The sequence below is a fragment of the Melopsittacus undulatus genome, chromosome 21 (assembly GCF_012275295.1).
Source record: "Melopsittacus undulatus isolate bMelUnd1 chromosome 21, bMelUnd1.mat.Z, whole genome shotgun sequence".
Classification (NCBI taxonomy): domain Eukaryota; kingdom Metazoa; phylum Chordata; class Aves; order Psittaciformes; family Psittaculidae; genus Melopsittacus; species Melopsittacus undulatus.
Window position 1 is genome coordinate 1,752,152 of NC_047547.1, and position 11,223 is coordinate 1,763,374.

Genomic DNA, 11,223 nt, shown 5'->3' on the forward strand with positions numbered 1-11,223 from the left:
CTCGGGTCCGCTGGGCTGGGCTCGGCTGGGCTGGGCTCGGCTGGGCTCGGCTCTGTCCCTCTGGGCTCGGGGGCGCTCGGCTGGGTTCGGCAGTTTTCGGCTGCGCTCGGCGGGACTCGGCTGCACAGGCTTGGGCTTCTGTTCGGCACAACTCGGCGACACTCGGCAGGACTCGGCTGGATTCGACAATGTTCGTCTGGGCTCGGAAGGACTCGGGTCGCCTCGGCAGGATTCCCCCCCACTCCGTACCAATACTCCCCCTTGTGACCACCCCATGATAAAACCCATTTCTGCCCCCGTGCAAATACCCCCTTGTGCCCCCTCCCGATGCAAATACCCTCTCCTTGTGCCCTCCCAACTCAAATACCCCCCCATTCGTACCCCTGTAGTGCAATCTTGTTCTCCCCCCCCCCCCCAGTGCAAATACCCGGAGTTTGGGGGGTCCAGCCCTGCCCGTGCCTCAGTTTCCCCATGTCTGGGGGGTGTTACCCCCATACTCACCGCAGCTGCAGGGAGTTGGGGCTCTCACTTGATGCTCAGCCGGGGGCGACAGGAGGGGGGGCAGCACCGGGGCGGGGGGCAGCAGGGCGGGGGGTTACAGGGAGAGGGGCAGCAGGGTGGGGGGTGACACGGGGGGGGACAGCAGGGGAGGGGGTGACAAGGTGGGGGGCAGCAGGGAGGGGGGCAGCAGGGAGGGGGGCAGCAGGGTGGGGGGCAGCAGGGAGGGGGGCAGCAGGGGAGGGGGTGACACTGCGGGCAGGTGGGGGGGGTGTGACAGGGCGGGGGGTGACACTGGGGACAGGTTTGGGGGGGGCGGCACAGGGGATGGTGACAGGGAGGGGGGCAGCAGCAGGGGGGGTGGCACGGGGGGGGGCAGCAGAGCGGGCAGCAGGGGGGAGGACACGGGGGGGGGCAGCAGCAGGCAGGGGGGGGCCCCCCGCAGTGGTGGGGCCGGGGGCCCGGCCAGCCCAGCCCCATGGTGGCACCGACCCCCCCCTGTCGTGGCCCCCCCACTCCCCCCCCAACTGCGGGGGATTAACGGCCCAAAGCCGCTGAGCTGGGGGGGGGGGGGGCAGCGCACGTGGCAGCACCCATGGGTGCGGGGTCATGGGAGGACACAGAGGACATCAGGGCAAAGAGGGGAGGGATAACGGGGGGGGTGACGCTGAGGGGTCAGCGGGCTTTAGGGGGGCTTTGGGGTGCCCCAGGGGTTGTGTGTCCATGTGTGTCCATGTGTGTCCATGTGTGCGTGTATAGGGCACAATGTGTGTAGCACACGTGTGTCTCATCCAGCTGTGTGTGGGCACAGGGGTGACAAGTGTGGCACCCACAGCGTGTCAGTGGGGACTGGTGTGTGTGTGTGTGTCACTATGGGGTTGTGTCTGAGCCATGCCCATGAGATGTCCTTGCTGTGTTCATGACATGTCTACGTCATGTCTGTGCTGTGTTGGTGCTATGTACATGCCATATCCATGCCATGCCAGTACCATGTCCAAGCCATGTCCATTCTGTTACTGTTCTGTGGCTGTTCCATGTCTACACCATGTCCATCTCGTGTCTGTTCTGCACCCATTCCACGTTCATTCCATGTCTGTTGCACATCCATTCTGTGTCTGTTCCATGTTTATTCCATGTTCACCCATGCCTGTTCCATGTCAGTGCCAGCATCATCCTGCATGTGGCACCACATAATGTCATGTGTGTGCAGCTCTGTGGGATGCCATGCAAGGGCATGCACCCCCATGGTGCAATGTCATGCATTGACATGCAACACCGTGTAAGACCATGCAATACCGTGTAACACCGTGCAGAGGCCCCTCCCCATGCAAGGCCCCCCCCGGGGGTGGGAGGGGCAGGAATGCAGCCGGGCGGGTGTTGCTGGCATGGGCCTTGCACACTGCACACGCCTGCACACGCCTGCGCACGCCTGCGCACATGGTGACATGCCATGGGGCGCGGTAGGGCCGGGCACACGCGTGTGTGACCACACACATGCAGCCGTGCGTGTAACACTGTGCGTGTGTGACACTGTATGTGGTACTGTCCATGTGTGACACTGTGCACGTGTGACACTGTGCGTGGTACTGTCCATGTGTGACACTGTGCATGGGTGACACTGTGTGCAGGACTGTCCATGTGTGACACTGTGCATGTGTGACACTGTGTGTGGTACTGTCCATGTATGACACTGTGCATGGGTGACACTGTGTGCAGGACTGTCCATGTGTGACACTGTGCATGTGTGACACTGTGCGTGGTACTGTCCATGTATGACACTGTGCATGGGTGACACTGTGTGTGGCACTGTCCATGTGTGACACTGTGCGTGTGTGACACTGTGCGTGGTACTGTCCATGTATGACACTGTGCATGGGTGACACTGTGTGCAGGACTGTCCATGTATGACACTGTGCACGTGTGACACTGTGTGTGGCACTGTCCATATGTAACATTGTACATGTGTGACACTGTGTGTGGCATTGTCCATATATGACACTGTCCATGTATGACACTGTGCATGTGTGCCACTTTGGTACTGTCCATGTATAGCACTGTGCCTGTGTGACACTGTCCATATGTGACACTGTCCATATGTGACACTGTCCATATGTGACACTGTCTATATGTGACCACTATCTGTGTGTGACACTGTCCATATGTGACACTGTCCATATGTGACCACTGTCTGTGTGTGACACTGTCTATATGTGACACTGTCCATATGTGACACTGTCCATATGTGACACTGTCCATATGTGACCACTGTCTGTGTGTGACACTGTCCATGTGTGACACTGTCCACGTATGACACTGTCCTTGTGTGACCCTGTGTGTGACTCCCCATGTGTGACACTGTGTGTGACGCTATCTGTATATGACACTGCCCGTCTATGACGCTATCCATGTGTGACACTGTGCGTGTGACACGACACTGTTCATTGCGTGTGACGTGGTGTGACATCGGCTGTGTGTGACACTGCATGACACGATGTGACACCCTCCGTGCGACATCGCGTGTGCTCTCCAGGCCCCGCCCCTCCCTACGCCCCGCCCCTCCCACAAGCCCCGCCCCTATCCCCGCCCCGTGCCGGTGGCTGGGCCGGGGCCGCACCCGCGGGGTCCGGGTTCGGGGCCGGCTCCGTGTCCGGTGCCGTCGGTGCCGTCGGTGCCGTCGCTCCCGGTGCCGGTGGCCGGTACCCGCCGCCATGTTCGACTGCCTGGAGGCGCTGGGGGGGCCGCGGCGGCTGCACGACGTGACGAACCGCGGGGCCTGCGCGCTGCGCAAGGCGGGGTACGGGCCGCGCTGCGGGGCCCTGCCGCCCTTCGCCTGGCCGCCGCCCGCCCGCCGCGGTACGGGGGGGCCGGGGGGGGGGGGGGGGGGGGGAGGGATGAGGGGGGGTTTGGGGGTGATGGGGGGGGGGGGCCGCACACGGGGTCACCCCCTTTTTGTGGGGGGACCCCCTCGGGCACACGCACCCGGACACTGAGGTTTGGGGGAGCTTGGTGTTGGGGGGGGGGGGGTGGGATCCGGACCCCCGTGGGGGGGGTGGTTTGGAGAAGGGGGAGCCCATTTATTAGAGGTACCCCCAATTTGGGTGGGTGGTTGGACCCCATTTTGGGGCCTGCACCCATTTGGGGGGGGCAGATGTGGGGCTGAACACCCCATAGTAGCGGGGGGGGGGGGGGGCAGACAGCCCCCTCGCAGCCGCTTCCCCCCCAATCTGGGTGCAAACAGTTCGCGGGGGGGGAGAGGGGGAGCGGAACCCCCCCAGATTGCCCCCGTTGTGGTCCGTCCCCCCCCACATAAACCCGAGGTAGCGGCCCCCCCCCCCACCCTCCCAGCGCCCCGGCCCGACTGGTTCCAGTGCGGGGCTGCCGCACCCGCCCAGCGCTGCCAATGTGGCATTTAACCCCTGCGGGGCCGCCCCAAAACCGGCCCGGCCCCCCCCAGGGGGGGCCAAGGGGGTGCTGGGGTCCCCCCCTCTTCATCCGGGCACCCGTGGGGGGGGCACAGCCGTCGTTTGTGGGGGGATTCCCTTTAACCCCCCCCCCCAAAATAGGCATCGGTAGAGCTGGAGGGGGAGCAGTGATTGGAGGCCAAAACTAAGGAGGGTTTGGGGGGTCCCCATTGCGTTGTCTGCCCCCCCTCCCCCGTGGGTATGTTCCTCCCCCCCCCCCCCGGTTGGTTTTGGGGCGCTGTTATTGGCTGAGTGCCTCATTTGGGGTCAAACCCCCCCAATTCCAACCTTGGCTTTGAGGGGAAACTGAGGCACGGGGCGGGGGGGGAGTGTTAACCTTCTGCACCCCCACCCCCCTTAACTCCCTTTAACCACCCCCCGGCACCTCCTATGGGGCAGCAACAGCACCCTGGGGCGGGGGGGGGCAGAACCAAACCCCCCTCCACCTTGGGGTTCACCCCATACGGGTCCCAAAGCGGGATGGGGGGGGGCACCCCCACTGTGTCTCTGTGTGCCCCCCCCATCATTGCACAAGAGTCATGCGAGGGGGTGTCACAGGGTGTGGTGCGTGGTTGTGGTTCCATTGCCGGGGGGGGGGGAGGCAGGAATAAAGACGGGGGGGGGGGGGGGGGGGGTTGATTTTGGGGGTGTTCCGGGTGTATCTGTGTGTGCACACGCGTGTGCAAGGCGGGGGTGTGAGCCCTGGCGTGTGTCATGTGTGTGTTTGCGTGTGTGTGCCCCCCCCGCCCCCCCCCGCAGGCGTGTTCTGGAGCGCGCGGCCGGGCGGGGGCCGGAATTTCCTCAATTTCAGCAATTTTGGCTTTTTTTGTTGGGTTTCATAGAAAAACACTGCCGAGAAACCCCTCCCCCCCCCTCCCAACCCCCTCCGGCTGTGGGCTGCGGGGCGGGGGGGGCCGCGCCGTGTGTGTACCCCCCCCCCCCCCAGCCACAATGGGGACATTGATGTTACCCCCCCCCCCCCCTTCCCCAGCCATGGGATGGGGTTTGGGAGGCACCAAAACTGGGTTTGGGGAGGTCCCAGCACCCCAGATCCCCAAAACTTGGGGTTTGGGGGGGGTCTCGGCCCTCAAATGCCCCCAAAGTGGGGGGGGGGGGCTTCTGGCCCCCCAAAAACTGGGATTGGGGAGTTCCAGACCCCAAATCCCCCCCCCCCCAAAAGGGTTTGGAGCTGCCCTGACCCCTCAAATACCCCAAAATTTGGGGTTTGGGGGGGGGGCAGCATCCCAGATCCTCCAAAACTTGGTTTTAGTGGGTCCCAGACCCCCCAGTTCCTCAAAGCCTGGGTTTGGGGGGGGTCCCAGCACATCAGATACCCCAAAACCTGGTTCTGGGGGAGGGCTCAGCCCCCAAATGCCTCCAGGTTGGAATTCCAGTCCCCAATTCCCACAAAATCTGGTTTCGGGAGTGTCCCAGCCCCCCCCCCCCCCCCCATCCTCTATAACGTGAGTTGGGGGGGTCCTTGGGAATGGGGGCGAGGGGGGGGCTGGACTGCACCCCCCCACTTTGCCCTCTCATTGACCCCCTCTATCCCTTACCCCCTGTGCCCCCCCCCCCCCCCCCCCGGATGGATTCAGTTCCTTGTGTCCCCCCCCATTTCCCCCCCCACCGTGGGTGACCCCCTCCATCCCCCCCATCGTGCCTCAGTTTCCCCACCCCGTGGCAGCATCTCCCACTCTCAGGGGGGTTTAGCGCCGGTTTGGGGGACCCGGGGTGGGGTTTTGGGGTGCTCCTGACCCCCCCATGTGCCCCCCCCCAGCTGTGGAGACCCCAAGCCGCAGTGGGGAGGAGATGGTGCCCAGCTCGCCCTCGCCGCCCCCCCCGCCCCGCGTCTACAAGCCCTGCTTTGTGTGCAGCGACAAGTCCTCGGGGTACCACTATGGGGTCAGCTCCTGCGAGGGCTGCAAGGTGGGGTACGGGGGTCGTGGGGGGACATGGGGGGGGAGTGGGAACCTCTGGGACCCTATAGGGGGAGTGGGGATGCTATGAGGGAGTGAGGACCCCCCCCCCCGAACACATGGGAGGAGAGGGGAGCACCCAGTGCTGGGGAACCCATCCAGGACCCATGGGGGGTGTGGGGAACACTCCTGGGTGCTGGGGACCCATGGGGGGAATGGGGAGACCCTGGCACTGGGGACCTCCCCCCCCACACACACCTATGGGGGGAATCAGGAATCCTTGGAACCCATGGTGGGATTGGGGAAGGCCCAGGGTGCTGGGGACCCTATGGGGGCACTGGGGACCCCTGGGAGATAGTGGGGAACCCCTCGGTAACGGGAGCCTGGTCAGTGGGTAACGGGTACCCCCCTGAGGATGCCCCAGGGGTGACCCCCCCATGATAGGGGTGAGCAGCCCATGGACACTATGGAGCCATCACTGGGGCCTTTGGGGGACTGAAACTGAGGATCCCAATTGGGGGGTGACTGAGGGCTCCCCAAGAGGTGCTCCCAGCCCCCCCCTCCGCCCCTTTCACCCCCTTGTGCCCCCCCCAGGGCTTCTTCCGCCGCAGCATCCAGAAGAACATGGTGTACACGTGCCACCGGGACAAGAACTGCCAGATCGACAAGGTGACCCGCAACCGGTGCCAGTTCTGCCGCCTCCAGAAGTGCTTCGAGGTCGGCATGTCCAAGGAAGGTGCGGCCCAGGGCCTGGGGGGGGTCCTTGGGTTGGGGGGGGGACACCCCCATATGTCCCATGTCTGTCCCCCCAACCCAAAGCATCAATATCCAGCGTCTGCCCCATGGGGTTGGCCCCTTGCAAGGGGGTGTTCCCTATTTTGGGGGGGTTGAGGCACCCCACATATGGGGGGGTGTGTGTAGGGTGCCCCCACCTTGTGGGGGGGCTTTGGGATCCCTTCCAGCTGCATTGTGCTATATGTGGATATCCTGCTGGCGCATCCTGTGCCGGTGCAAAGGGGAGGGGGGGCAGGAAGCACTGCATGGGGAAGGGGTGGGGGGCACCCCCAAACCTCCCCCTTGACCCCCCCCCTTCTCCCCACAGCCGTTCGCAATGACAGGAACAAGAAGAAGAAGGAGGTGAAGGAGGAGGCCACGGTTGAGAGCTATGAGCTGAGCCCTGAGCTGGAGGAGCTGGTGCAGAAGGTCAGCAAAGCCCATCAGGAGACCTTCCCCTCGCTGTGCCAGCTGGGCAAGTACACCATGGTGAGCACCAGGGGAGGGCCGGGGGGGGGGACACCCCACCAGCAGCCCCATAGCTACATCCCCATATGTGTTTTACCCTATAGGATGCGAGCGCCGAGCGCCGGGTGCAGCTGGACCCAGGGCTGTGGGACAAGTTCAGTGAGTTGGCCACCAAGTGCATCATCAAGATCGTGGAGTTCGCCAAGCGCCTGCCTGGCTTCACCGCGCTCAGCATGGCCGATCAGATCACCCTGCTCAAGGCAGCGTGCCTGGACATCCTGGTGAGGGGCTGGGGGGGACCCACATCCATGCTGATGGGGGTTTGTGTCTGGCACAGTGGGATGCAGGCACCCACAGCGGGTTGGTGATGGTGCTGAGCTGCGTGGATGGAGCAGTGTGAGCAGCAGCTCAGGGGGGGAATCCTGCCCCTTTGCTGTGCTCTGTGAGACCCCCCCCTGCAGCCCTGAGCCAGCTCGGGGGCATCAACACGAGGGATGTGGAGCTGTTGGAGCAAGGCCAGAGGAGGCCATGGAGATGCTGTGAGGGCTTCTTAAGGGGGAGACCTTAGAGCAGCTCCAGTGCCTAAAGGGGCTGTGGGAAACCTGGAGAGGGGCTTGGGACAAGGGATGTAGGGACAGGCCAAGGGGAATGGCTTGAACCTGCCCAAGGGGAGACTGAGCTGAGCTCTTAGGCAGAAGCTGTTCCCTGTGAGGGTGCTGAGGCGCTGGCACAGGGTGCCCAGAGAAGCTGTGGCTGCCCCATCCCTGGCAGTGCTCAAGGCCAGGTTGGACACAGGGATCGGAGCACCCTGCTCCAGTGGAAGGGGTCCTGGGTGATGTGACTCCATGTCCCCCCCGCAGATGCTGCGGATCTGCACACGCTACACCCCAGAGCAGGACACGATGACGTTCTCGGATGGGCTGACCCTGAACCGTACCCAGATGCACAACGCCGGGTTCGGGCCCCTCACGGACCTGGTGTTTGCCTTCGCCGGGCAGCTCCTGCCCCTGCAGATGGATGACACCGAGACCGGGCTGCTCAGCGCCATCTGCCTCATCTGCGGAGGTGATGGGGACGGGGGCATCCAGCACGGGGCTGTGGGGACAGGGGCATCCAGCCCGGGGCTGTGGGGACGGGGGCATCCAGCTTGGGGCTGTGGGGACGGGGGCATCCAGCCTGGGCTGTGGGGACAGGGGCATCCAGCCCGGGGCTGTGGGGACAGGGACATCCAGCCCGGGGCTGTGGGGACGGGGGCATCCAGCCCGGGGCTGTGGGGACAGGGGCATCCAGCCCGGGGCTGTGGGGACCTCCAGGTCAGGAGGTAGCAGGGACACAGGGACATGGGGATCGCTGGATCAGGAGGTAGGGATATGGGGAAATGGGGACCTCTGGATGATGGGGCAGCAAGGACATAGGGACCTCGGGATCATGAGGAAGTTTGGACAGGGGAATCACGGGAGCATGAGGATGTCTGGGCCAGAAGATAGTGGGGATGTAGGGACATGGGGACATGGGATGTCCAGACCCAGCTGGACATGTGGGGACATGGGAACTTCTGGGGAACACAGGGACATTGGGACCTCAGGGCAGGAGGTAGCAGGGACATGGGGATGGAGGGGCATGGAGACAGGGCACATCTGCCAGGCAGTAGCAGGGACATGGGGACCTTAGTGTTAGGAGGTAGGAGGCCCATACGGATGTAGGGACATCTGGGTCAGGAGGACATGGGCACATCTGGATGATGAGGCAATAGGGATAAAGGGACATGGGGATCCCGGGTCAGATGTCGGGGTGATGGAGATGGATGGAGATGAGGACAGGGCACATCTGGATGATGAGGCAATAGGGATGAAGGGACATGGGGATCCTGGGTCAGATGTTGGGGCGATGGAGATGGACGGACATGAGGACAGGGCACATCTGGATGATGAGGCAATAGGGATCAAGGGACATGGGGATCCTGGGTCAGATGTTGGGGCGATGGAGATGGACGGAGAGGAGGACAGGGCACATCTGGCTCAGGCGCTCGCTGGGATGCGGTGACTCGGGGACCCCTGTAGGTGGCAGCAGGACACGGGGGGTCTCTGCGGGCACTGACCCCGGTGCCCCCCCCGCAGACCGGCAGGACCTGGAGGAGCCGGAGCAGGTGGAGCGGCTGCAGGAGCCGCTGCTGGAGGCCCTCAAGGTGTACGCGCGGCGGCGGCGGCCGCGGCAGCCACACATGTTCCCGAGGATGCTGATGAAGATCACGGACCTGCGTGGAATCAGCACCAAGGGTGCGAGGGGGGGGCACGGGGGGGGCTGGCCATGGGTGGGGAGCGCTATAGGGGAGCAATGCTCAGGGGTACAGGGGAATGTGGGGTACTTGGAGGGGCTCGTGCATGGGGGCACTCGAGGGGTGATGCTGGGGTGCGCAGGGAAGCATTGGGTGAAACAGGATGGGGGGGGTCCCTGCTCATGGGGGGGTCCCTGGTGCTGAGGGGCCTGCAGCTAACGGGGGGGGGTCCCGCAGGTGCGGAACGAGCCATCACACTGAAGATGGAGATCCCGGGGCCGATGCCCCCCCTGATCCGGGAGATGCTGGAGAACCCTGAGATGTTCCAGGAGGAGGAGGAAGGGGGGGGGCAGCCCCCTCCGGATCCCCCCCCGGCCCAGGACAGCCCCCCTGGGCCCCCCCCTTCCTCCCCATAGCGCCCCCCCCCCCCAGCCCGCTCCAGGGGCAGGGGGGGGGCAATTGTGTGTCCCCCTTCTCCAAGGGTTGGACATTCACAACAGCCTTCCAGGGCCCCCCCCTTGGCTCCGGGGGGGGGGAGAACCCCAACTGTGCCCCCCCAAATGTGGGGGGGCTCCAGAGACTGATGGAGCCGCGCGGGGGGGACCCCGCGGCACAGCTATTGCCTTAAGCTGGGGGGCCCGGGGGGGCCCCCCCACCCCAACCTCAGCTTCACGCCAAAGCCCCCCCCCCCCATCCCCGCTGCCATCCCCCCCCTTGTATTTGGGAGGGGTTTTAAGGGGGGGCAACAATGGACAGAACCCCCCTCCCCACATTAATACCTGACACCCCTGGGGTGCCCCCCACCCTGCTGCACCCCCCCCATTGTCACCCCAGGGGGGACCCCACCATTGGGGGCTTTATTTATTGGAGACAGGGTGGATTTGGGGGGGGCACCCTTATTGCCCCCCGAGGTGCAGGTGGGACCCCCCCAATTCGGGGGGGGGAGTTAATTTGCTGGTTATTGTTTTATATGGGGGGGTCGCTTGTGGGTTTTGCTTTTGGGGGGGGCACCCCCCAAACCCCCTCCCTGTGCTCTACACTCCTCCCCCCTCCCACAGCACAGAACACTACAGAGACCAAAGATGTGGGGCACAAAGTGACCCCCCTCAAGCCCCCCTCAATATTGCTGGGGGGCCCCAAGCCATAGTCACAGTTACCCCAATGCCATGGGGGGGGCCCAACTTGGAGCTTCCCCCCCCCCTTAGGGCAGCTTTGGGGGGACCCACCCCACACCCCCCCAGGACCAAACTGCCCCCCCCAATATCTGTTACCAATGGGGGATGCTCCCTGCCCCCCCCCCCCAATTTGGGGTTGCACAGCCCATGTGGGGGGTCTGTTACACTACGGGGGGGGGGGGGGGGAGGTCACTTTGTGCCCCCCCCCCTTTGCCCCCCCTCCCCGGGGCAGCACTTTTCACCCGTTATTTATTCCTTTGCGTTTACACCGGGGGTGCCCCCGGCCCCGGGGGGGGTTCCCCCGCTGCTGCCCAACCCCCCCCCTCCCCCCGCCATGTGCCCCACCCCCCCCCCCCCCATTGTGCGAGCTGCCCCTCCCCCCGCCATGTTTACAGCCCCCATCCCCCCCCCGGGGGGGCCCCGGGACTTTTCTATTTTTGCAAAATAAAGAGATGGAAATTTGGGGGGGGCCAGGTGTGATGGGGGGGGGATGGGGGGGGGCTCCTGGTGTCACGTGGATGGGGCTGGGGGGGGTCTCTGGTGTGGTTGGGGGGGGCTCCTGGTGTCATGTGGATGGGGTTGGGGGGGCCTGGTTTGATTTGGGTGCCTCCCCCACCATGGAAACAGCTGGGGACCCCCCCCGGGGGGTACCCCCA

General features: G+C 64.5%; 1 protein-coding gene across 1 annotated transcript; it reads left to right on the plus strand.

Annotated features, from left to right (window-relative positions):
- Positions 1-3,112: 3,112 nt before the first annotated feature.
- On the plus strand, positions 3,113-10,752 carry LOC117437304 (retinoic acid receptor gamma-A-like). Its single transcript, XM_034071419.1, has 8 exons — positions 3,113-3,351; positions 5,737-5,885; positions 6,470-6,611; positions 6,978-7,138; positions 7,222-7,398; positions 7,978-8,182; positions 9,235-9,393; positions 9,630-10,752. The coding sequence occupies exons 1-8, from the start codon at positions 3,207-3,209 to the stop codon at positions 9,806-9,808; spliced, it is 1,317 nt and encodes a 438-aa protein (XP_033927310.1). The 5' UTR covers positions 3,113-3,206; the 3' UTR covers positions 9,809-10,752.
- The last annotated feature ends 471 nt before the right edge of the window (positions 10,753-11,223 follow it).

What these genes read in the sequence shown, in the direction of transcription:
- LOC117437304 (XM_034071419.1), top strand. Translation starts at nt 3,207, where the DNA reads ATGTTCGACTGCCTGGAGGCGCTGGGGGGGCCGCGGCGGCTGCACGAC. An exon ending in CATCTGCCTCATCTGCGGAG is followed by an intron (nt 8,183 to 9,234) that starts GTGATGGGGACG and finishes CCCCCCCCGCAG; the next exon opens with ACCGGCAGGACCTGGAGGAG. An exon ending in GCGTGGAATCAGCACCAAGG is followed by an intron (nt 9,394 to 9,629) that starts GTGCGAGGGGGG and finishes GGGGTCCCGCAG; the next exon opens with GTGCGGAACGAGCCATCACA.